This window comes from Sparus aurata, chromosome 21 (assembly GCF_900880675.1).
Source record: "Sparus aurata chromosome 21, fSpaAur1.1, whole genome shotgun sequence".
Taxonomy (NCBI): Eukaryota; Metazoa; Chordata; class Actinopteri; order Spariformes; family Sparidae; genus Sparus; species Sparus aurata.
This window is the reverse complement of record NC_044207.1, coordinates 33,653,659-33,679,350: the sequence shown is the minus strand read 5'-3', so window position 1 is coordinate 33,679,350 and position 25,692 is coordinate 33,653,659. Positions and strand designations below refer to the sequence as shown.

At 43.2% G+C, this 25,692-nt stretch overlaps 2 protein-coding genes across 4 annotated transcripts in view; one reads left to right on the top strand and one right to left on the bottom strand.

Annotated features, from left to right (window-relative positions):
- Positions 1 to 764: 764 nt before the first annotated feature.
- Positions 765 to 6,384, bottom strand: LOC115573020 (Krueppel-like factor 15). Its single transcript, XM_030403593.1, has 4 exons — positions 5,879 to 6,384; positions 4,486 to 4,598; positions 3,328 to 3,448; positions 765 to 2,379 (listed from the first exon to the last, which is right to left on the bottom strand). The coding sequence occupies exons 1-4, from the start codon at positions 6,147 to 6,149 to the stop codon at positions 1,559 to 1,561; spliced, it is 1,326 nt and encodes a 441-aa protein (XP_030259453.1). The 5' UTR covers positions 6,150 to 6,384; the 3' UTR covers positions 765 to 1,558.
- Positions 6,385 to 6,651: 267 nt separating this feature from the next.
- dnaaf11 (dynein axonemal assembly factor 11) overlaps positions 6,652 to 25,692 on the top strand; it is a 35,138-nt gene continuing 16,097 nt past the window's right edge. Inside the window, exons 1-9 of one of the 3 annotated variants that reach the window (XM_030403590.1) lie at positions 6,652 to 7,079; positions 8,078 to 8,245; positions 8,471 to 8,548; positions 9,104 to 9,276; positions 9,621 to 9,841; positions 10,442 to 10,615; positions 21,974 to 22,051; positions 23,959 to 24,024; positions 24,301 to 24,370. In XM_030403590.1, the coding sequence (XP_030259450.1) occupies positions 7,070 to 7,079; positions 8,078 to 8,245; positions 8,471 to 8,548; positions 9,104 to 9,276; positions 9,621 to 9,841; positions 10,442 to 10,615; positions 21,974 to 22,051; positions 23,959 to 24,024; positions 24,301 to 24,370 (1,038 nt within the window). In that variant the 5' untranslated portion in view covers positions 6,652 to 7,069. The remainder of the gene's footprint in view (positions 7,080 to 8,077; positions 8,246 to 8,470; positions 8,549 to 9,103; positions 9,277 to 9,620; positions 9,842 to 10,441; positions 10,616 to 21,973; positions 22,052 to 23,958; positions 24,025 to 24,300; positions 24,371 to 25,692) is intronic. The other 2 variants (XM_030403591.1, XM_030403589.1) reach the window with 2 other exon arrangements.

Here is a 25,692-nt window from a genome sequence, read left to right as displayed (position 1 = left end):
ACACACTGAAAAGCTGTTTTTCTGCTGAGTGAATGGTGAGCAGCATTCATCATGTGTGCTGCTATTGTTCGGACTGCAAACAAACAGAAAAGACAGTGTTGGACCGATGTGCTGGCTCGCTGATAACCGGGCCGTTTACTCAATTTCAAATTTCTTCCTCTCGCAACAGAAAATCCTCACTTCTGATTGGCTGTCAGACATCCGTTGAAATCTGTTGAACAGCATCTTAACTCTTAACTCAATGTGTATTAACCTGTAAGTATCTGTAGTGTCAGTACTGATGTCACTAACGGCTAACTAACATGTCATGGACTCGGCACTAAAGGTCCATTTATTAGTCATTTAACACCAGGGCGGCGCTGTTGACCTTTAGGCTCTTTGCAGACTTCTCACTCAACTGATATAACTCATACACAACATTTCAGACAGAAAACAACAAAACATTTCAAACACCTTTTCAGATGTGATTTCTGAAATGTTGCTGTCTTATTAAATGTCATATTCCGTGAAACGGAAATGTTTTTTTGTGAATCGTATCTGAAATGTCTTCTGTGATTTTCTTTTTAGGGTCTTTTGTGAAATGTCATTGTATTTACTGAAGTGTTGTATTTTTCTTCAAATGTCATGCTTTGTGCATTTTTGCGTTTTCTAAAATGTTTTTGTTGTAAAATGTTATGACCTTCAGGGCCACCGTACTGCTGGCTCTCTCTTTTTGTTGCTGTCACTGTTTGATATAAATAAAACACACTCTGAATAGAACAAACTCTTCGCCCAAGATTGCACACTTTTAATTCCAGATAAACACCAACCGATAAACATTCACATGCTTCTTACAGGTGCTGCTCTCTACTGGAGTCGCTTTCAACAGGCAGCGTTGTCGAGGCCAGAAGTGTTTAAGTGGACCCAAAACATCCTGCGGTTCTGTTTGAGGTAAGAAGTGATCTGGATCGTCTCAGGTCTTCACCAAGGCAGTTCAGATGGTTACAAATATGTATAAGGCCTGACAAAATTAAACAGTCGTACTTCTTGATGAGCTATTCAGTGGAAAAGCACTCATACTTCAAAACAAAACATCTTTAAAAGACCTTCAGCTTTAAAGGGGCACTACATAGATTTGGAGGAGAAATTCAACCTTTGATATTTACAATGTTAATGAGGTAATAACAGGAACTGTTTCCATCAATGAATAAACCAGCTGCTCTTAAGAGGAAAATGCGGTCCCAGAACACTGTTTGAAGCAAGATCGGTGACAGGGTCTGCCACATATAAACAAAGTAAAACAGTATAAACTGTCTTGATCTTTAAGGTCAGTTTATTCATTCAGTTTGTTTAGACAGAAAAACAGCAGTCAGTGAATTAAAGTGAATAAAATTTTCACTCCACAACTGCAGAGTGCTCCTTTAAAAAGATCTATTTAAATCAGAAGTTCAGTATCAACAGTAAGGTTCTGGTCCATCAAAGTTTGGAGCTCCTCACAGAACCACGAGTGCATCATCTCAGCTGGTCACAGCACGATGTTCTGCCCTGACAGAGTTTGTGTCTCTCACTTCCTGTTAAATTAAACAGGAGCGGCACTCTGCTCAGCCGGATGGTGTTTCTGCTGATGGATCCTCAGATTCTGCTTCCCAGCAAATCTTTTCCCACAATGCTCGCAGGCAAACGGGCGCTCTCCGGTGTGGACGCTCTGGTGCGTCTTCAGGTGTCCCGACTGCGTGAAGCGCTTCCCGCACTGAGCGCAGCTGTACGGCCGCTCGCCTGTGTGAACGCGCACGTGTGTCTCTAGGCTCCGGGACGACGTGAAGCACTTCCCGCAGTAGCTGCAGACGAAGCGCCGGTCCCTGCAGTACCTGTTCAGGTCCCGTGAGTCTAGTCTGGGTCCACCCAGACTGAGTGCTAAGGGGAAGCCTGCAGCGTTCAGGTCTGACACTTTGTCCAGGAGAGAAGGCCGGTGAGTGACGGGCAACATGCCCGGCAGGCCCTGATTGGTCCATGAGGAGCACAGATCCAGCTCTGTGTCAAAGGGGAGGGAGCTGATCAGAGACACGCCCCTCTTCAGCTCAGAGGTCCCGGGCAGGGAGGCGGGGCTTCCTCCCGACCCGAGAAGGAACGACTTCGTCTTCTGGACTACAGGCGGAGCTTCGCTGTCCGACTCTGAGGCCAAGTCAAATACAACGCCTGAAGAGCTGCTGTGAGCGCCCCCTGCAGGGCCCGGAGACCCCGGAGACCCCAGTGCACTGTGGGATTCTTGATGGTTGACCCGCTCTGGAGGTCCGTTACTGTTCTGATTCCACGTCCTCATGTCGGCGCCTGAGGTGGAGATCATCATCCCTGAGGGTCCTTCTTCACTGTCATCTGCATCCGACAGCTGCACCTCCGTCCCTGCAGACACACAAACCAACAAACAGCGACACACACTGTCAACATGGCCTGCGCTAAAAAACAAACTGGCTGCAGGCTGTCTTTGGTGTTCAGTGTTTGTGGCTCCAGTGATGTCTCTCAGTCGACTGCTTTTCAGAACCTGGTGCCTACATTACCCACAATGCATCTTAGGGCCTGCGTCCACATAGCGTTTTAGTGCCAGTGTCTATTTTTTTTTCCTTTTTTTTCCCCCAGCGTACGAACGCATCATGTCAGCACAGCCAGCCCATTCTGCCTGTTATAAACACTCTGTGCAGACCAGACCTGATTGCCTACATTACTCAGAATGAAATGCATTTTCAGAAAAGCTTTGTACGGTAGTGAATGGAATTTTACCATTTCAGCTCGACAATGTTCAAGTTAGGAGACGAGACTAACACACTGTTGGCTGTGTCGTCTTTATAAAGACGGATTTTCACAGTCTATATTTCATTAGTTTGATGACAAACTGACAAACATCCTGTGTGTGATTCACACAATTCAAACAGGATCAATACTTTATCTGTGTCTCTTCAGTCAGTACCAGACAGCGGGTGGTTCAATAAGGTCCATGAGGGGAACAGGAAGGGGCGGGACTTCCACTCTCATTTTTCTCACCTATTTGTACGAACAGAATCATTCTGTTTAATTCAGCGTGTCTTTGTTCAGCTTAGATGGATTTGCGTGTCAGTTTCTGTCCTGATATAAATGTTTGTGTGAACTTTAAACTGGGTCAGATGTCCCTCCTGTGTTCACATTACTGATTCTGATCAGTCTCATTGACCTCAGACCTACTTTCATCTTCCTGCTCTGCAGTCATGTACGGAGGTATTTCTGTGTTGTAGCCTATTTTGCGGCTGCTGTTCCGCTGAGAATGACAGTTACGTTTATCTCTAGTTAAATCCTGGATCGTTAATGTTCTTCTCTCACCGTCTTCGTTGAGAAGCAGCTCGTCTGAGACTTCGTCGTCGTCGTTCGCCTCCTCTTTTGCAGCCTCCGTCTTTATCAACACGACTTCCTGGCTGTTCGTGTCCTCTGCAGCAGACGAGTCCTGAAAGGAAAAAAACAACGAGGATGTAAAACGACTGACGTTATTTGAACTTCTATAATGAGTACGGATGTGCTGAACCAGACGGTTCAAGTAAAATTAACTAAATCATGTCAACATAACGTATAAAGTAACTAAAGACAACGTGGCTGATGCTTTTCAACAAGCTGAAGAAAAGAAATACAGTGAATAAATAAATGATAAACTGGTCCACTGTATGTTACTGATGTATGTTGTTTCTAAATGTCTTTACTGAGCTGCAGACTATGGAGGACTAAACCTGACTGAAGTATAAATGAATAAATAAATAAATAAATGAATAAATAAATGCATGAATAAATATATAACACACACACTCGCGAGCCCTGTGAAGGGGAGGGGGAGTCATCCTCTCCCTTCTGATATTCGTCATTAAACTTTGAGAAGAGTGAGATACATGTCTGGGCTTTCCTATGAACCACAGTCGACGGTCGCTACAGGTGTTTGTATCACAGGTTGATCTGGACGTCTCACGCTTTTCCACAGCTAACAGCCCCTCGGCGTCAACAAATGCCTCAGACTGTTTCACCCATGAGTTGTTTGAGAGTACAGACATTCACAACAAAGATATGAGACCAACAACATGCACTTTCGGACGATTTGTGCTCTGTAGCGCTTGAAATGTAGAAATAAATGTAAAGCATTTATTTATACTTTTATTCATTTATTTTTCCTTTTATTTATTCATGCTTTTATTTATTTATTCATTTATTTATACATTCATTCATGCATTCATTTATTTATTCATTTATTTATTCATTTATTCATGCATTTATTTATTTATTCATTTATTTATACATTTATTCATGCATTTATTCATTTATTCATTTATTTATACATTTATTCATGCATTTACTTATTTATGCATTTACTTAAGCATTTATTTATTTATTCCTGTATTTATTAATTCATTTATTTATAAATCTATTTATTCTGAAGTCAGGTTTAGTCCTCCATAGAAGACAAACCCTGGACACTTCACTGTGTCCGTGTCCTCTCACCTCTTTGGTGGCAGCGTTCAGCGCCGTCATGGCCTCTGACACAGGAACCAGTCCAGCTCGTCTGAGGTTCGTCGTTGGGTGTTTGACTCCAACTCCAGCTGGTAAGGCACGTTCTGCAGGAACAACAACAATAACACAACGTTGGTTCCGCACAAGGGATGATAAAGGACACCACCAAGGGTCTCTGAAGGGTCTCAGTAACGGTAGAGGAGTCTACAGTACATGCCGACTAATCAATAGTTTCAGTCATTTTTGCTGGCTCTGGTGAGGATTTCCCTCTTTTCTTTGTCAGTTATGATGGTAGATGAAGACTCTTTGGGTTTTGGACTGTTGCTGGTTTCAGTCTGAAGTTGACATATGAAGAGAAAACATACAAGAAAACAAACAGGAAACATCAAGAACCTTTTCACTTGGGAAATGCCCTCATTATTCTGAGATTATTACTATTACTTATTACCCACACATGGACTTTTTTGCCCCCTCCCCTCAGGCAGGATCTGGTCGAGAACCACCAGAATGAAAAACAGCTTCTTCCCGTCAGGCTGTCAGGCTGCTGGACAGCTCAACAATGCTGCACTACTGATTGCTGCATGGTTTTAATGTCCATTCCCTTCATGGCACTTTATGAGGTTGCACTTGATGCTGCTGCACTTGAGTTATGGGCTCTGAGTTGAAACTTTTATTCTTATTCTGGATGTTTAGTTTTTTACTGATTTGTTTATATTTATACATATTTATATGTTTGTTTGTTTAGTAACATATTTATTTATATATTTTAACTTGGCGGGAGTTAAAGGGATCTGAGCACTGTGTTTTGTTTTTCCATGTTCCTTGGCGAAGAAATGACAGTAAAATGATTCTGAGGTCTGATTTTGAGATCCAAATCATAATTTTCCTGATATGTTGAGATACTCATTTGTTGTTCTGAGACACTAGATCATTATTCTGTGAAAGTTTCTTATTATTTTAAGATATTAAGTCATTATTTTAAGCTTCTCTTTCCTGAACAATGCTCCTTATAGTGGCAGGTACCTGTCACCCAGCGGTGGAGGAGTGACCAGGTGAGACCAGGTGAGACCAGGTGTTGTAGAAGTTGTCACAGTGCAGTTTGAAGTTTTATCTGAATGCCGAATTCATGCTGAGACACACCAGAACCCGCTGTACTGCCCAGGTTTGTGTACACGATCGGAACATGTGCCTTGTAGCACGGAGACGTTTCATTATGAACACTTTTCAAACGGAGTTTGGTTCTGAGCGCTCTGGACACGGAGCCACGAGGAGTCCACTCACCGCTGGACTCCTCCGGACACCGTCACCGGTGTGATCGAGACACAGCTGCCGGACAGACGGAGTGAATGTACCGTCTGCTGTTCGGACGGGCCCAGAAACTCACCCACAGTGAAATCCATCAGCCCCCCGCCGACCGCCTCCTGCGCTCCGTAGTCCAGCACCGGGACGTTCCCCCGGTGTCCCCGGGCGATGATGGTCTCGATCAGCTCCAGCTTCCTCCTCAGCGCTTCGTTCTCCTTGTGGCTCCGGGAGATCTCCAGCTGCAACACGGCGTAGCTGTCATCCACCAGCTCGCAGATCTCCGCCACCGCCGCTTTAGTCAGCGCCTCCATGATGGACGTCAGCTGAGAATGAAGCGCCGTGTAAGTCGTCATGTTGGTCGGACGTGAAGCGACGACAAACACCGGGGCGAGATTCAAACGACCATCGGCGGACAGCGGGGCGCGTTCAGGGGCAGAGACCAACGTCCGGAGGGCTGCTGGCGGCTCGAAGGTCCCGCTTCACACCGAGCAGAGAGCGCCCGGCCCGGACACACACGGAGCGATGCTGCGGTTAACCGTTGTTGTTTGTTGTTGGCCGGTTGTCTCCTCCTCCGCGTGTCGTTCAACAACTTCCGTAATGCCCCTTTCAAAATAAAATATCAGATTGACGCACCAGACGCTTCCTTGCTGCGAGTTGATTAATTATTCATTATTAATTAAATGGTAATTAATTATTAATTAATTAATAATTTATTTGAAATAGTTATATGATTATATTTTTAACCATCAGAAATCTCCATATTGAAAGACGCCGCGTTATTGGTGGATATTAATCAGTATTTCAAAATGATCAACAGTGATCTTTTATTAAAAAATAACTATTTGATTTAAAATTATAAGTCAAGGAGGGGAAACAGGACCATGAATTTTCAAACAGACACCAAAAGAAAAGGAAAAGGCTCTTAAATGTTTTAACTGTATCTTGTTCGATTGTTTAGTTTTTTTCTGTGACTGTAGCATAAAATGACTCAAACTTATTTCATTTTATACAATGTACCTTGTACTTTATATTATTTTTATTTATTTCCTTACATAAGTACCTGTTTGAATGCTGTTTCCACATATGCAAGGGAAAGAAATATGGTTTAAAAAACGTATTTCTTTATCTTTTTCCTTATGTATTACAAAATACTCTTATCAATCTAAATAAAACATCCTTCAGGTGTAACTCATTGTAGTTGCAGTATTCCCCACAGCACTTGAACGCAGCACCAGGTCAGTTTCCACGGCAACGGCTGACAACAGAGAGGAAGATGGTGTACAGTGAGTTAAAGATAACTAACACCTCTAAATGAGCCCACATAAAGCTGAAGCATATTTCTTTGCATGTTTACTGTTGTTAGTATTTCCTGTTATTTGTGAATTATGTGTTTTAATGAATATTCCAGTGACGTTTAAGTGTAGTTTGTAGTTTTGGAAGTTGGGTTGAGTCGGTCCTGAATGCGGCTGACGTAACGTTAAACTCTAGTTACTGCTAACTAGCTAGTCGGCTAATGTTAGCTTACCAGTTAAGCTAATGATTTGAGGGACTTTTATAACAGTTAATTTTAGCGAAAATTAAAGCGGTTGCTAATCAACATAAGTCATAAAGTGTAAATCAAATTATTTAACGTATGTCCTGTCATTAAAATACTACAATCACAAGCTAGTTAACGCTAGCTTCTAGTGCTACTGCTGGTTAAGTCTAGCTAACCCAGGGGCTACCTGTTGTTTTAATACTTAGTGAGTGGAATAAGTATACAGATCATTTACTTCAGTAAAAGTACTAATCTTACACTGTGAAAGTCCTCCACTACAAAGTGAATGACCTGTATTAAGAGTTAAGTTACTGTGCTAAAATATTACTTTGGTTAAAGAGAAAGCATACATATAAAAATACATATTTGATATTAAAATTGCTGAGTGTAGTGCAGTGTATGTATACACAGATGATCACACCCAATATTCAATTATTTCTCTGATTAGAGTGTTTTTTAACTGATAAAATACATTAATTGAAAATGATAATAATTCTGCTCCAGCCTACATGCTGCATTAGTAATAATAGTGATATCACTCAGAGTAATCAGTGACACGTCTGTCCCTGATGCTCGGTTGTGTGTTGTTGTTCCTGCACCACAGCATTTTCTTCTCGTTATTTTCAAACAAGCATCACAGGAAGCTTCAAGAATTAAGATCACAACAAAACACGTGAATGAGGTTCACCCATCACACTCCAACCTTCACTGTGTCTGACCCGTGTGTGTGTTCTGTCCCTCCAGTCACAGAGGACATGGTCCGCCGACGGGCCGAGCACAACGAGTGTGAGATCTTCTCGCTGGAGGAAGTTTCGCTGCACCAGCAGGACATCGAGAGGATCGAGCACATCAACAGGTGGTGCAGGGACCTGAGGATCCTCTACCTGCAAAACAACCTCATCCCCAGGATAGGTGAGACAGCTTCTCAGTGAACATTTATGATCTGTGAGTTTAAAGAAGCAAAGAGGACATCTGGGTTAAAATGGTGCCAAATTTAGTTGAATAGTTTTAGACGTCTTACATTATTTTAATGTCACGCAGGTTTAAACAAAAACCTTTGAACCAGTTTTATCAAAGTTGATATCATAGCAAAAAGCCAATTCAGTGTTTGTGTTTTGTAATTTGTTGAATGTCCAGAGAACCTCTGTCGCCTGAAGAAGCTGGAGTATTTGAATCTGGCCTTGAACAACATTGAAGTCATTGAAAACCTTGAAGGTCAGTATGCAGAACTCAGACAGTGATTCAGGTTCATGATTTTATGTGAACATTTCTCAAACTTTAGTGTGTAAATAATTCACACTTCCAGTTGATCTCTTGACATCTTCAATTAATCTTATAGTCTCAGTCTTGTATCATACTGAGGATGAACAGCAACACATCTTCACATCTGAGAATCCAGAGGAATAAAATATTTGGCATTTTTACTTTAAATATGACTTAAATTATTCTTAAATGATTGATGAAGAACCTTCTGTCCATTACTAATTAAAGTTTGGAGTACATTTATTGTGAAACTCCACACAGATTGTTGTGATCCATTTCTTCATCAGTCACTTGTTTGACCCTCTGGAGTTGTTAAGAGCTCAGAGAAAGTGTCAGAGTGACACTAAGCAGAGATCAGTTCAGCTGTTCTGAAGTCCAATAAAGAACCCAGGAACATGTCGAGTTTGGAGCCTCAGAGTTTGATACAAGACAGATGTGATGAGTGTGTTGTAAAGAGTCAAGGTCACAGACACTTTGTCTGTTTGTGTGTTAACTTCCTGTCTTCAGGCTGCGAGTGCCTCCAGAAGTTGGACCTGACGGTGAACTTTGTGGGCCGCCTGAGCAGCGTGCAGTCCCTGAAACACAACATCCACCTGGCGGAGCTGTTCCTGGTGGGGAACCCCTGCACTGAGTTCGAGGGCTACAGGCAGTTTGTGGTGGCGTCTCTTCCTCAGCTCAAGGTAACTCCACCTGTCCACCTCCGCCTCAGAGCAGGACACAGCTGAGCGTCCAACACCACCTGCTAGACAAATGGTTCTAAAAGTTCAAAGACAGCATAGAGGTGTAATCTTCCTGAGGTTCTGTCTGAGTTTACAGGAAAAACAACGCTACATTTTGAATGGCATTTAAGAACACATGTTAAACTTTAAATGAACCAGACTGAAACTTCAGGTTCTCCTGAATCAAATAATTTATAAAACTTGATGCTGATTGATAGAACAGGAGACTCAGACGCCCTGAGAATTGTCTTCAGCAGCGAGACGAGTCCAGAGTTCACGTCCCTGCTGTGTGTCTCTGTCCTCAGTGTCTGGACGGGACGGAGATCAGCCGGTCGGAGAGGATTCGAGCCTTGCAGGGACTGGAGGAGGTCAAGAGGCAAGTCTGGCAGCAGGAGAAGGAATACCTGAAGAGGAGAGCCAGGGAGAAAGAGGAGACACAGAAGAAGGCAGCAGGAGAGGAGAAAGGAAACGAGGAGAGGAGTAAAGGCTGCGATGGCCGCCGGTACACTGACGCCAACAACACAGCGTGAGTGCAAACACAACAACTTCCTGTCACTTTACCTGTCATGGAGTCCACTGTGGAGAGAATCAAGCTGTTGTGTTGCATTCTGGGAAATGTAGGATCCCATGTTTTTTAGAGACTGAACATCTGGAGATCTCTGCCTGAAATCTGTTTACTCAGTGATGGATGAAATATCAGCATCACAGTGTCAGAGTGTAAAACAGCCGATTGTTTTCATTGTCAGTTAATCAGTTCATAATTTTCTCAATTATTCTCAATAATAATTGATTGATGGTTCCAGTTGCATTGTTGATTGTTAAGAGTGGAGTAAAAACACATTTTCCCCCTCAAGTGTCTGAGGATAGAGTGATTCCTCTGTTGTACAGATCATAAAGCACAAACAGGCAAATACTTGATTTTAGTCTGTGTTCATGAAATCGACTCATCTTCCCTCTGAAATCTGGTGAATGAAAGCAAAAAGTCTTAATTAATTAAAGAAAGAACTAGAACCCCTAAACTGGACCAAAGTATAGAAAGTTGAACTGAATGAAACTGAACGGACCTGATAAAAGTTACAGTTTGATGAAAATCTCTGCTACACTACAGAACCTCTTTTCTCTGTAGTCCAGTGTTGGAGGAGAACAAGGAGAACCAGGAGGTGGAGGAGAAGGTGAAGAGGCCGGACCTTGATGATGAGCAGCAGGAGAGGGAGTTCTGGAACACGCCGTGTTCATTCACCCCCGAGTCTCGTCTGGAGGCTCACCGCCACCTGGAGGAGAAGAGGAAGGCAAAGGAGAAGTGAGTGCTCTGAGATGTTTCTATTTGTCAAAAAACCTCACGGTTCAGTTTGAATCTGTCTGTAGAACTTCAGAAGGGGTCCAGGTCCTGTTCAGCTGTTAAACCAGTCTGGATCTAGACTGACGGAGTTTATACAGGCGTGTTATGAACATCTTCAAAATAGCACAAACAATATATTTTTGATTTGATGTTGTCACTATAAACACCCAGTGAGCCTGATTGAACCTTATTGTTTGGCCTGCTGCTGCCACTTTGAACAAACCTGAGTCTGATAAAATCCAACTTTTTACACAGAAATGCATCTCAAAGTATCAAAAACTAAATTCCTCTGGATCATCACTGATGAGTTTGACAAACACAAAGTTCACTTTACTGTTTGGGATTAAAATACTAAAACTATATTATGTAGAAGAGTGTTTAAAATGTCAAAGATTTAAGTGGAGTTTTGTAGTTTTGACTCTTTGACTGCTTTGTAGTACACTGCACTAGTCTGGCCACTGGGTGTCGCTATAACATCAGTCTTCAGCATGAGGGGACCATCTCAGTTTGAGCTGATCAGTATCTGCTGATGCATTCACCTCATGGCCAAAAGTACGTGGACAGCCACACATTCCACTGATGAGGGAGGCTGCATGAAGCCATTCTGATGACGTGTTTCGTCCTGTGTTGTGTGTGTCGACAGAGAAGTTACAGATGTTAGAGTTGCTGTTGAGCTGGAAACAGTTCATGTGGATCCAAATAAACCACTGTTCAGATTCTGATGGAGATGTGGACTCGAGTCATTGTATCTCCACCACTGCTGGTCGTTAATATCATTATGAGCTGCTGTTCCAGTTCATCCCTGAGATGTTGGATTGGGTTGAGGTCTGTGTGAGCTTCCACACCAAACTGTGAAAATATTCCTTCACTGAGCAGCTTCAACCAAATTCAATTGAGGAAATGTTACAGTTACATTTCTGTAGGTTCACCTATCAATTTTATGTTGCGACACTGCTGTGTTTATATTCTGGTTCGGTTTAGGCACAGTAACCACTTGGTTACAGTGAGGAAAACGTCATGTTGTGGCTTAAAATACCTGATTCTGTCGCCACAAACACGGCTGAAAAATGTCCCGACGTCTCATGAAACATATCCAGTGGTTTCAAGCTCACATATGTCGAAACACAGTGTTGAACAGCGGTCTGTGGCTTTCCAGTTGTCCGCTTTAACTCCAGCTCAAGACACAAGGATCATATAAAGGGCTGTCCACATACTTTTGGCCACATATGGGTAATATACCTCAGTACCTCAATTTGCTGCACATGTGAAAACCATTTTTCATGAATATCGATGCTGAAATGTGCTGAGGCTACAGGTCATCTGGTCAACAAGTGCTGCCTTCTCAGCCAATCACCAGGAGAAGAGATCAATCAGTAAGTCTCTTTATTGACCACATGAGGTGGAGGTGATTTGTTTTCAGTACAGGATGGACGGAAACATCAGTTCAACAGCAACAAACGGACATAAATATCTGGTTTTGACACGACAATTAGCAGGACGGATGAGGCTACCTTCACAGGTGCTCCAGTCCAGGTTCATCTGTCGGGTTAATGAGAAGTTTTCAGGGTCGCTACTGCAGCAGAACAAACCGTACAGAACGGCAGGTTCAGACGGTCAGAGAGGATTTTCTTCTGATGTGTTTGTGACTAATGAATCAGGTGGGAGATGCCAATAAGCCTGATTGATGAACTGATGGTGTGTTCAGGTGAGCTGACCGTCAGGGACTGCTGTGTCACACTACAGGAGGAGTTTGACTACTTCTGCACAGTTTATTAAAGAGTCAATATCGCAATAAATGCAATTTCCAAATCGCAGAATTTGCACTTTTAGTGGTGACAAACATTTTTATGAAGACCAGTAGAGCTGTCCTGTTCTCCAGATGTAGGAACACATGTTTGTTTGGTACAGACCCCCAAAAATATAAAATCTTCATGATTTTAATAGTTTTTCAGAAACAATTAAAATTGTAATGCAAGAAAATGATTATTTTCAGTGGTGAGATGAAACAAAGGCTTGGAGGACAGAGAGGGAGACTGGAATGTGGAGAAAAGCAAATTTTAAAAAAAGAAAAAAATGGACTTCCATAAACTGTGTTGAGTGAATGAACTGGGCTTTGTAAAAAATAATTTGGTCAGAGGGTAACGAGGCTACGTGGCTACGTCACGTGTGGATGTGGAAGTAAACAAACCAGGACAGAAAATGAATAGAGGTCTGCAGGGATTACTTTCAACAGGACAAGTTGTAACTGTGCTCACATGTCAGCCAGCATCGGCCATGTTGCACGCTGTCTGGAGACGCCGGCCATCGTTCACCTGCAGACACCCTGCAGCTCTCTGCCTGGATGGTCGTAGTTTTTATATTTGTTGCTGTGCTCGAGACACTTTACCAGCCCAGACTGTGACTATTTGACTGTCTTTGTGGTGCGTTTAGGAACAGCTGGGACAAATCTTACTGATTCTGCCTTTAAGTGTAATAGTGAATGCTATTAATATGACGTGAGCTTCAGTTAGCTTTGACTGAACACATGTGTCTGTAGTTCTACAGGAGAAATGAATGTGTGGACTTTTGCCGCCTCTGACACTGAAGGTGAAGCTGTGCCCGCCTGCCACACACGCTCAAACACGACGCCGATGAAAGAGACATAAAGCGTGTTCAACAAAAGTGTTTCAGGGCAAAAATGTTGCTGACATTCATGTTTTTTACGTTGTAGACGACGGCTGCTCCGTGCGAGTGGACGGTTTGTTGTCACGGACTGTAAATTCTCGTTAAACAAGGCTGGCAGATGAAGACAGGGAACATCATCACTGACGCGACTGTACATTTCATTTATGTGTCTGCACTCATCGGCGGGTTAAAACACAGATGGTTTGTGTGAACTGACGAGACAGCAAAGGTTGAGTGTGTGAACTGAATGCTTTGCTTCATGTGTCCGTCTTTATTCCTTAACACTCGTTTTAGATGCAAATAAAAGGAGGAGACGTGTTCACAGAGGTCGACTGTGTGTTCTGGAGCTGCACCTGATAAACAACACATGTGACTTCTGTGGAGTCAATTAACACGGGAGTTAATGCACTTTCTATCTAAGTCAGAAGCCAGAAGTTAGGGATGATGATGTTCCTGCGTGTCTGCTGGATGTGGCAGTAACCATCTGCTAACATGTCGGACATTCCAATGACAGGAAGTGATAATATCTCACAGCTGTCGGACTTTTAGCTCATGGTGACGTTCTCCCGCCTCGTCTGTAAACATCAGGTCGCTGCCGGCGGCCTCCTGAATAATCTCATGTAAGTCAGGCGTGTTTGTCGGCCAATCAGACTGTAGCGTGATTCAGACGGGTTGGTACTGACTTGGCAGATTATTCGTTAAAATCTAATTAATTTTCCCGCCATGCTGCTAATTAGTGCTCACCCTTAAGGTGACCCTGTTGCCGGGGTGTTAATTGGGTGTGCGTGTTGCACATCCTCTCCTCACTGCGCCTCCTTTCTCCTCTCTGACACTCACACACACCTTCTGCCTTCCTCTGTCAGCGCAGTCGTATCAGCTGGAAGGTTTCATTGTGTGAGCGCAGCCAGTGGACCGATGAGGACACATCAACGCGCTGATTCTGTGCTATTACTAACCCGTCAGTGACGACTGACTCGTGACCACAAAACAAACCGTTGTGAGATAACATGTAAGAATTCTGCTTTGACTCAACCAGACGTTTGTTTGCTGCAAACCTCCATTATCCCGAGTGTTTCCAGCAATTGTTCAAACCAGAGAAATACTAAAATTTACTCTTACAATGTTTTTAATTTAGTCGCCTGTCGCCATAACTTCCATTAGAGAGTGAGGAAAGAAGTCGGAGAAAGAGATCACATAGTGTGAACAAAACGTTTAAACATGACCTCGACCATGAACATTTCTACCTGTGTCCCGTAGAGGAATGATGGTTTACTAAAGAGACAACAACTCCCATGATTCCATGCAGCTTACACCTTCAGCAGCAGAAAAGAAAACACTGTGCCTTCATATTTCCAGCCATCAAAAATGTACTTTTTACTAGTTGTTATTGGTAAAAGACCCTCCTGAGATAATCTTACAGTTAACAAGTCTCACACTCCTTCATAAAGATCAGCGTCTGCCTGAACATATTAAAAAAGAGGAAAATGGCAGAAAATGCTTTAAAATCACTGACGAGGCTGCAGACTGGTTGCTTCTAAAATCTGTAGGATAAAAGTACTTTAACAGTCTAATCTCCGCCTCAATTTTATCATATTTAAAATGTGTATAGTCTGTCCATTAAAAAGTAATGGAGTGTTTGATTGTTCTACTAATCATTGTGTTTAGTTGCCAAGTACATGATTATAACGCTTCTCTGCCGACGTTCAGCCCTCACGACCTGCTGAAGCTGCTGCAGGAGTGAAAGTTACTCCAGGTCGTCTCCAGTGGAGCAGCAGGTCTTCTTCTCTGACCAGCTGCCTGCTTCCAATACTCATGAACACATATTCAGTTTGTTAGCTTGTATTTGTTTTGAGATATGAATCTCTCTCCGGTTGACTGAAGTGTCCTTGAAGGGTGATCTCTGTCTGCAGCGGTTTCCTTCCTTTTCATCTCCAACATCTTGTTGCTTTCAGTCTGCAGTTGTTGTCAGTGAATTTCAGTTAGTCGTTGGTGTGGCGAAGACAGGACAGTAACTGTGATTAAAGACCATACCAATAAACCTGACATGTAATATATCTCCAGAATAATAAATAAATAACGGAGCCTCCTTCACTCTTCCAGCTCCTCTGAGACTTCAGGGTCGGTCCGGGGTTCAACTTTGTCCAAGGGCACTCTGACAGAGGAAGCAGGTTCTGTGTACCGACAGTTCGCAGGGGGATAAACGCTCCTGCTGGCTCTGATTATTAAAACAACAGCAGCCCTCTGGTCACTGGACAGACTGTCCACTTCTTCTGAAGCTCAGTCAGCTTCAGGAGAGAGAAGAAACACTCAGACAGTTTTATCTCAGCTCTGTTAATCCACCTGTTTTTATGCACACTTTAAATTTGTGCATAAAAATGTCAGAAAGAAACAAGTGTGATTGGCAGAAATGAAAATGTTGGCGTATTAAAAAAGACAAGATTCATTAAAGGCGGCAAAACCTTGATGCTGCAGAAGCGGCTTCATTTAAGCTGCCCGCTGTGAAGGGCAGACTGCAGCGTGTTCGCTCTGCTCAGATCCCTTCAGACCTGTTCGCCTTCAGGACCTGATTTTTCTTTTAAAGGTGTTACTGATAACATTCAGCCTCTTAATGTGTCATTGCATCCCCCCTCCATTGAATCCACGTCACAAAACCGATGTTGTCTGAATCATCTGCTCCCTCCAAAGTGCCAGTTTGTTACCTAACGCTGCTTACGCGAGCTAACATCAGGAGAGATTTCTTTTTCTACAAGCTCTGTAGATGTGTTATTTAAAACACGATTTCTCTGCATAAAAATATTTTTAATATGACCTTGTAAAGCTTTTGTATATCTGTTCATCTGAGGAGTGGACTTATGACTTGAGTCAAGACTCGTGACATGACTTGAGACTTGATGAATCACCGACTTGTTTGTGTTGGTTTCATGTTTGCAGTTCAGTCTGTCAGAAACTCAGATACGCTTTTAAGAAGTTATTTGTTTGATTATATTTATTTAGTCAAATATCAACAGTTATAATATGAATTAAATTCATTGTCATACTTTTTGACCAGGTTATAAATCGGCCATTATATCATTATTTGACAGGTTGTCTGTACTGACGGCTGCTGCAGTTTCTTTGTGGAGAAAAAAGATTCGACTGAACTTAAAATTTACCCCCATGCTGATGGAAAGTCAGTGACGTTTTTGTGGTCCACAAAATATCTCTGGAGCTTCACAGTAAAACACTGTTGTAGTTTTATCCAAAACACCTGAAGCAGCTGGAGAAAAACACCCACAAAAATAAATAGAATGGTGCCACACAGCCCGAGATCCCAGACTCATCTGAAAGGAAGTTATTTAGAACCTTTTTTAAGATGAACTCTTCATTAGAGCTGTTAAACTAAAAGTACACCGTGTTTGAAGTGTTCGCACGAGCTTGACTGCTAATCAAGAGTGTAAATAACATCTATTAAAAACCAATTTGGGGCAAAACAGTAGTTGTGTTACGTTTGCTGCAACTCTGTTTTACTGTGCAGCTCCAGAACTGTTCTGTGGACCACGACCATCATCAGGAGGAGGAGAGGATTCATTTTTCATTATTGATTGCACTCGTCCTTTAACTACAGACTCTGCCTGACGCGACTTGACACAAACTGTGACTTGAGCGTCTTCAGACTTTCCTTGAGACGAGGACCGAATGACTGAAGTGTCACGTCTGCTGTTGGCCCTCCCCTCACCCCGCTGCTCTGTCACTCACCGCGGTTAGTTTTCCTAACACCTCGAGCCACAGGATCACAGATAGCTGAGCTGCGTATGATGAATACTGTAGCAGTTTCCTGCTGTGTTCCTGCTCTCACCGCTGCTTAATCTCCTGCCCACAGGAGCCTTTTCACATGAACCTGAAGTATATTTCACTGTTTGTTGTCTGGCTGTTGCATTATTTGTGTCAGATAGGTTTCATCAGGCCTCGTCTTTCCTGCTTCTGGATGTCTTTTCCTGCGCTCCTTAAAGGGATGTGTTATTTGTAACACTTCATTTACCTTGTAACATAAATGTAGTAGAACGTTTGTGAACCTGAAAATACAGCTACTATAGTAAATGTGGACCGAATAAATCTATTTTTTGTGATGGTTTATTAATTCAGAGTCCTTCCTTGAAATTAAATGGCAGCCAGAACTCGGTAAGGAGCACGGTAAACCACTTTGTATCGATAAGAAGTCAGGTAATTCCCCTGGGTAAGCTCCATTTGAAGAAAACCAGTGTGATGGCTCAGAAGCCAACCGGTGACAGTCTGCTTCCTAATCTATATCATAAAAACATCCCAGGCCTGCATGCTGTCCAAGCAGAAAATCAGGGTGATACGGTGTTGCCGTTTTTATCGCCTCCCTGTGCGTGGCTGTCAGAGCGCGCTGACTTGATGCATGCAGTCGTGCCGTCACTGGATTGTCAAGAAAGATGAATTTCCTGCTCCTGAGGTGGATCCTGCGATAAGGTCAGCCAGGAGACGCTTCTGTGTTTAATGGCTGCTCAGTTCCTCTGAGAGGAAGGATAACACCAGACGAGCCTGCAGTCTGTAGAACTGAACCTAAAAGCACAGTGGAGCTTTAACGTCGAATGAAGCTGACAGGCTGATGAATGGGTGCAGTTAGCTGACGTGCATGGACGAGATGGACGGGTGGAGATTTGCATAAAGGGAGATAACGTGGTGTGTTGTCGGATGTTTTAATTAAGATATTTATATAGTGACACCGGATATCAAAACAGGAATATTTTCTTGGGTTATCGACATTCTGTTGACGAATTAACAAACTAAAAGAAAACAGTAATCGTGGTGGCAACAATGTTATACAATGTTATTGAGAGTGTGTCTGTCTTTTTCTTTCATTTTGAGGATGGAGTTGTTTTGGGAGGGAAGTTTTGTGTCCTATGTCCCACTGCGTGGTTGGTCCAGACCTTCCCAGTCCATTTGTTCATTGTGGCCAGATCTTAACAAAGGGAAGTTCAACCCACAGGATTTGCTACAAACATTTTGAGGTCTCGAAGGGTGTTAGCTAGGTCGGCCCACAGTGGGGCCCCCATGGATTAGACCTGTTCTGGGATGTCCCACTATTGCTTGATTGGTTTGGGATCTGGGGAGGTCAGGTAGATGCCTTGACCTCTTTGTTGTGTTTCTGAGGCTTTTCATGAGCAGTTAGCAGTTTATGGGACGTGTTGTCCTGCTGGGGAGGTCACTGCCATCAGGGAGCGCTGTTGCCATGAAGGGCTGTACTTGGTCTGCACCAGTATGTCTCAATTCAGGTGCTGCATCCTATGAAGGCTGCATTTGAGGCCGTCTCATTTCAGATCCTGCTTCAAATGCGTCTGAGGAATGCAGCCTTTGTTTCCCGTGCTCTGAAGAATCCAACCGCTGCATCCTTTGCTGCGCACAGTATCCCAAGAGTCATTGTGCACTGATGACGGTTGGATTTGTTTTTTACAAAAGACAACTACGATGGACACACGAAATGAGATAGCAGCTGGATGCACTTTTCAAATGTACAATCATTTAAAAAACAAGGGACCCAGATACTGTCATAGTTGCCAGGCGACAGGAGCAGCGCTTCATGATGCAAAGGTTGGGTCCAAGGACGTTATAAAAAACATGCACACAGCCGTGGAGATGGAGCTCAGAAGGGCAGAATGACTCGATAAGAACACTAGGATCCTCCGTGATTGGCTTCAAAGCCTGGTGACCTTCCTGGGGGCTCGGCAGGGTCGTGGGGAGCTGGTGACGTAGATAGTAAACTCCCCAGAGTTTTCATTCTTCGAAGGATGCAGCCCCTGGATTGAGACACAGCTCATGTTTTGGTTGGTGTTGCTGGTCAATGCTGTTCACATCATCCATCAGTGGTTTTAATGTTCGGGCTGATTGGTGTCTATAGTACACCACCAAACTGAGACTTTTCAGGAGGTGCAGTCTGTGGTCTGAGTGAAGTGGATCAGTACTCGTAGTTCTGAGCCTCCTCCGCAGACAGAGTTGGACATGGCTTACTGAAGGCTGTCCAAACACATCGTCCTCAGCTCTAGACTCCATAGAAACCAGAGGTGGAGCTGTCACCACTGATGTCTCCATGACTCAGCAGTTTGATAGACGCCCTGTCACACCCCTCTGAAAAAAAAAAGTTACAGAAGAGGTTTATATAGAGCAGAGAGCCCCACTGTGACCTTGATGAGTAAACGGTATATGCCTTAGGATGGAGAGGCCGGGGAAACGCTGCTGTTAGAAGTGAGGTGGAGTGATGAAGAGGAATGAGGAGGACAGAACAGTCTTTGGAAAGATATCAATCCAGAACTTCCCTTTTTGAAGTTTGGACTTCACATCTAGATTTCATAATTTTTGCTTTTCTTTTTGTGTTCATTCAGAGTCTCACCAGTGTCTGATTTTTCACTGGGTTTGGTTGAAATGTTTGCAAACATTCAGAAAACCGGTTCCATGATTTTGATTTGCAGCGTGTTGTTCATTTTAGCTTCTCACTCACTTCTGTACATGTTTTGGAGCAGCGTGGAACGATTTAAGTAATTTATTAACTCAAATCAACGTCTTCGTTCATAAGTAAGTCCTCATTGGTGTACAATTACCTCTGCCAACAATCTGACTTATCCTCCTGAGCGAAGAATTACCTATCTGAGTATACATAGCACGGGCAAGCTCTATGGAGGCCGCCATGTCTTTCCGGTTTTAAAAAAAATACGGACTGCCGAGAGGGACACAAAGCACTACGTGGTACTACGTAGTAAGACTAAACGTGTTTTCGCTCAGAGCTAGCTTGACTGCGGAACTGAGAGGGAGCTCAGTGAAAGCACTCGTCACCAACAATAACAATAACTAACTACATCTTTACCTCATTACTTGAATCAGTAGAAATACTCGACGCTGTTGGGAAAGAGTCCATATTTTGAAAATGAGTTTCTTGTCCGTCAGGGCCACCGTAGCTTCCGGAACGTCTCCAACGTCTTCAGAACGGGAGGGGTGAGCAAAGGAGTGTTGCAGCGTAGAACCTCACAGCTAGATGGCACTAAATACTTGATATATTACACACTGTCCCTTTAACTCATCTCAAACCAAGAAACCAAAACAAGGCGGAAGTGTCATTATGTCACTGAGTCTTGCTGTGGTGTCAGACGGTGGTGTCAGCTGTATTGAAGTCTATGGGAGATGCATAGAGAAACAAACTACCACCCAACATATCTACGTCGTCTGAGCAGTACAGGAAGACATCACATTGATTTTGAATCAATGGGTCACCTGACCTGGGAGAAAATATTGATGAATTGTCTTTTGATTTACAAAAGATGATGTGACCTGAATTTATGATTACCTGCCGGTAAATAAGAATAGGTTGTTGGTTAAAACACGTTCCACTTCTAGCTCTCTACTGTAGCATGAGGAGACCATCTGACGTGTTTATGCTGCTTCCTCCTGTCACCTGGATGATCTCAGTGGTAATGGAACCTTTAACCCAGCGAGTGTTAGCGCCTTGCTAACCGCTCGTCTAACCGCACCACTTTAACTCATTAGAGGTCTCTCAGCAGCGCAGCGCTCGAATAACAACAGGAGCTTCACGTCCCTGAGTTGAGCAGATTGACGGTTCTTCGAACACGCCATCACAGCCCTCCTCTCTGTGGCGGGTGCACGGCTGCAGAGGTCGTGATGGCCGACCCTCCACAGAGCGCTAAACATACACCAGCCTTGACCGCCGACTCATTCATCTGCTGCTCAGTGGGCTGAATAGATGGACGCGTGTGAAGTGAGAGTTTCCCTGCCTGTGCTCCTGTCACAGCCTGCTTCATGTGGCTCGTGGAGCGACTGCTCGTACAGCAGATGTTGATGAGAATACAGGAAATCATTTGTCTCGGAGGCGGTGGACTGGTGGGTGGGAAAACACTCCGAGTGGCCTCAGTTCAGATCCTTTTCCTGTAACCAATCATTTTGAAAGGAAGATGAAGATGAAGAAGGAGAAGAAGAAGAACCTGCCAATGTAAGCAGCAGATCTTTGTGAACACAAGGTCTGTTTCATCTGATCCAACCATTGAATTAGTAACCAAAAAATCACCAGACTCCCTTAACAAATCACACAATTTTGAGAGTTGTTGTGTAGGTAGAAACATATAAAACCTTGTAAAAACTGCTACGACGATTTCTGAATCACTGGTGCCTTCTTGTCCATTCAGCATTAAATAGAAAACATTAAGTATGTCCAAAGTGTGTCTTACCTGCCAACATGTAGCAGCTGTGTGAACACACGGCACAGAATGGATCCTGGTTTGGTTGTGGACACGTTGAGCTGCTGCTGTAAACCTGGAGAAATAAAAGGTTTGAGGATTTGAAACTGATTTGGTCCAAATGTACTTTCTGTTTTCATTAACTGTGTGTGTGTGTGTGTGTGTGTGTGTGTGTGTGTGTGTGTCCTACAGTAAAACCCACTATTGCACATCATCTGTTGTAACTCCCTTTATTGACACCCCTGGAGGAGAGGTGGCTCTCTCCTTCACCCCAAAGACCTCATAACTCTCCTACTGTCGTCTGTCAGTCCACCTTTTACAGACACACACACACACACACACACACACACACACACACACACACACACACACACACACACACACACACACTCATGTTTGGCTGTATTCTCTACAGGGAGAAAGAGAAGAAGCCGAAGGCTCCGAGGACGCTGATCACTGCTGATGGACGAGTCATGAACGTCAACGAGCCAAAGTAAACACACGCACTCATCCTGTCGTTAATTCATGTATTTTTTAAGGATTATTCAGCAGCTGGCCTGCTCAGATCTGCAGCCTCACAGCAGCAGATCACGTAAACCGTCAAACACAGTTTCACTCAGTTATTTGAACTTGCTGTCATCATCCAGGACTTATTGTACAGTAGGTGGTTATAATGTTATATTTTAGTTCCCTTCGATCTTGATTTAACATGAATGTTGTAGATAATGGGGTTGAATTTGGGACCTGCCTGTCTCTTTATTAAACTGCTTGTGTTTCTTTCCCTGACAGATTGTGTTATAAAGAAATGTCACTGTATCATCATGTTATCATAACGATACAAACAAAAACCAAAAGAGCAGAAAAATGACTTGTTCTTTTGATATATAAGATCTTTATTGTTCATTTTATATCCGATACTTTAAGACTTCAACTCAAGAGCAATCTTCACCTTTACACCTTTACTCGTACCAGAGTATCTTTACAGTGGGTGAGTAAAGTATCCGAATACTTCTTCCACCCCTGGCTGGACCTCATCTCAGCAGCAGCTCATTGATCGTGCAGTGCTGCTGTGTGACCAGCTGATGATTGACTGCGAGGGAAATCGACCGATCCACTCAGCTGCAGCAGCGAATGCAGCAGCAAGCAACATAATTGGTTTTGGTTCTTGTTTCGTTCAGCAAGAGCAACAAAACACATCCAATCAGCTGCTTCAATTTTGTTTGGGTCACAGCTCGACTCTCATTCACTTCACACTTCTTCATACCTGTAGTGTTTGTTTGTTTTCTGTGAGTCCCCCTGATTACCTCGTCGTGGTCAAACTGCTCAGACGGCGAGGTGCATGAAGAGCTACCAGGTGCTGTGTGATTGCTTTATTTGTGGCCTCCGGTTTCTGATCTCCGGTCCTGGATTGGTTCACAGCAGTGAGCTGGAGGGGCAACCTGATATCTGCGGGCCACCCCGGTCTCCCTCCATTAGCCAGAGGTTTATATCCAGAGCAAGGCCACAGGGGTCGAGGCCTCAAAAACACGGCTGATTTCATTTGTAATCTGAGCTGAGGACACACTGAGGTCAGGAATGTATCCCTTATATGATACATCGCTTCACATCAGCAGGCAGACAGCACGGTGTGGTTCACTGCTGCCTGCGTGATAACAGTCAAAGCATCATGTCAGTCACGTTAACAGTTTTTATCGTCCTTTTCATGGATGGCTTGTAAAGTCAGACTTTAGATTGACGCCACTCAAACACAGTATTTCTCATGAGAAAAGGTTCTGATTGAATTAATTAGCTGGCCAAGAATTTAGGAGTGCGGCTGTCAGAGAGCCGTAGATCACCTGAACGTGTCTGAGTACTGAGAGTGTGTGCAGGATTTTTTAAATTAATGTTAATAAATAAACAGTTTTATTTCACTCAGTTTTGAAGAATAACAAATAACTGCAATGTGATGTTTAGTCTTCTAGGTGTTAAAGGAACAGTTCACCCCAAATTGTTTTTAAGTCAGTTATCATCAACGCCGCTGATGCAGTTCCACAGAACATTTCTGGAGCTTCACAGTAAAATCGAGCTGCAGCATTCTGCTAAACATCTGAAGCAGCTGGAGACAAAAATGTTGCAGAATCATCTTTTAGTAGCTTCTGTTTGCAGTGAGCCTGTTTATGTACAAACAACTATCACTGGGTAACTTTAATGCTGAAGAAAACTTATAAACAACATTTTTCTCAGTCAAGTTCTGCACATGTAAGGAGTCTCGTTGTAGCCGGAGAAAACAACCAAGGACACATGAAATGGTTGCAGCAGCAGCAGTTTTGTGTCTCTTACAGTATATTTAAATATTTAAGGAAGACTGTTCGCAGTTCTGCAGTTTTTTATGTCTTGTTCTTCTTCTTGTACATTTACAAGGTTGGATTTCTGTCTGACTGAAGATGAAGAAAACAAAGCGATCGTCTTGGATCTGGCAGTTTACAGGTCAGGAACAATGAGCTCCATCTCCCAAATAAAAATTGTATGAGATCTTTACTGTAGTTTATGATTAATAATCTACACATAATAGCTGTATTTAATATTTGTTCCTCTGTTTTCTGTGGCTGTTTTTGTCTCAGCTGTATGTTGATGTTGATTTCCTTCTTGTATGTTTGTTGTGAGTGTCTGATTCGAGGTGTAAAGCGAGAGCAGATTGTCTACTAGTTAAATAATCGGTGTTATACAAACAGACCTGGACTTCCGTCTTCTCTCCCCTCACAGACACATGGACACCTCCTTGATAGACGTGGACGTTCAGCCAACGTACGCCAGAGTGAACGTCAAAGGAAAGGTACGCTGTGGAGATTTTAATAGATTAGTTGATAGTCTTTAAGATGAGGCGACATCTTCATCTGAAGTCTGTCCTCGCACAGTTTGGGCTGCACACTCTGAGCTTTCTAACAAATGCATAAATTCAGGACTTTTAACACCCTAAAGGGCAGAAAGAGTTCGACACGCGTCTTAAATCTCCTCTAACTTCTGGAGTTGTAGGTCAGACCATTAGTCAGCAACATTTTCCATCATAGAGATATTCAGATTTGGTCTGTGTTGACTGATTTTTGATTTTAGTCTTCAAAGAATGAAAAAAAGAATGACGATGAATTAAAGATATAATATGTGACAATTCTGCGTTAAATTGACCTTTGTTATGAACTTGTATCATCCAAAATGTTTCCAGCAATGCTCACGCTGACAGATAAAGCTGAACCTCATGTTTTCTCACTCCGCCTTCTTACATACACATTAGTCAAAGGTATGGAGTGAGTCATACGTCATTACAGGCTGCTGTGTATTTCCTGAAGAAGATGCTTGTTGCTGAGTCGGGTGCAGAGAGGAGTGTGATGGATGAAGAGTCAGATTTAGAGCAAATGAGATGCTGTCAGAAGCTGCTGCGTCATCAAACTGAAGCGTCCTGCTGAGGCATTAATGGAGACAGTTTATTACACATCCTGAGAACTTCAGACACATTTTATTTTTTATTTTTTTCAAAATGGAATCTGTCCAGAGTGAAACTCTTTCCCCAGTACATCTGAAACTGATCAGCCAAAGTGTGGATGTAAATAAAATATGACCAGTAATCACCTGAGCTAAACTGGGAGATTCGCTGTCAGCAGAAGTTGAGCAGCTTGTATTATCTTGTGTCAGGCGCTGCGTGAGATCTGCACGAGTCTCACTGTGGTTCATCATGAAGGGCGGCTCGGTTCTGCATGTCACTGGACCCACATAGTTCACCTCCAGGGACCAGATGCAGTGTTGGTTCAGGACAGAAGCTGTGTGTGCACTTAGAGACAGAAGTATGCAGACTTCTTTTCATCTCATTTCCACTGTTCCCAGCAGAGAACCTAGAAAACGCCCTTAAACATCCGTGTGCATGTTGACATACGGGTGTTTTGTGGCTCCATCACTCTTTTGATCTGTCAATGAGAAGAACTGCCATTACACAGAGTTAGAGCTATTTATAGCGCCTCTCCCGCTCATTCATCACATGTAACCCTGCGAACCATCAATCATCATATTTATAGTGTTCATATAGAAACAGACTTTATGGGAACGCCATGAAGCTCCACTCAGACTTCGGACTCGATTCCAGCTGCATGTGTTTCCTTCACTCTG

Coding starts and splice junctions, on each gene's coding strand:
- LOC115573020 (XM_030403593.1), bottom strand. CDS start 6,149: ATGACGACTTACACGGCGCTTCATTCTCAGCTGACGTCCATCATGGAG. Junction 3,449..4,485: donor TGAACGCTGCCACCAAAGAG/GTGAGAGGACAC, acceptor TTTTCCTTTCAG/GACTCGTCTGCTGCAGAGGA. Junction 2,380..3,327: donor GCTGCTTCTCAACGAAGACG/GTGAGAGAAGAA, acceptor GTGTGTCTGCAG/GGACGGAGGTGCAGCTGTCG.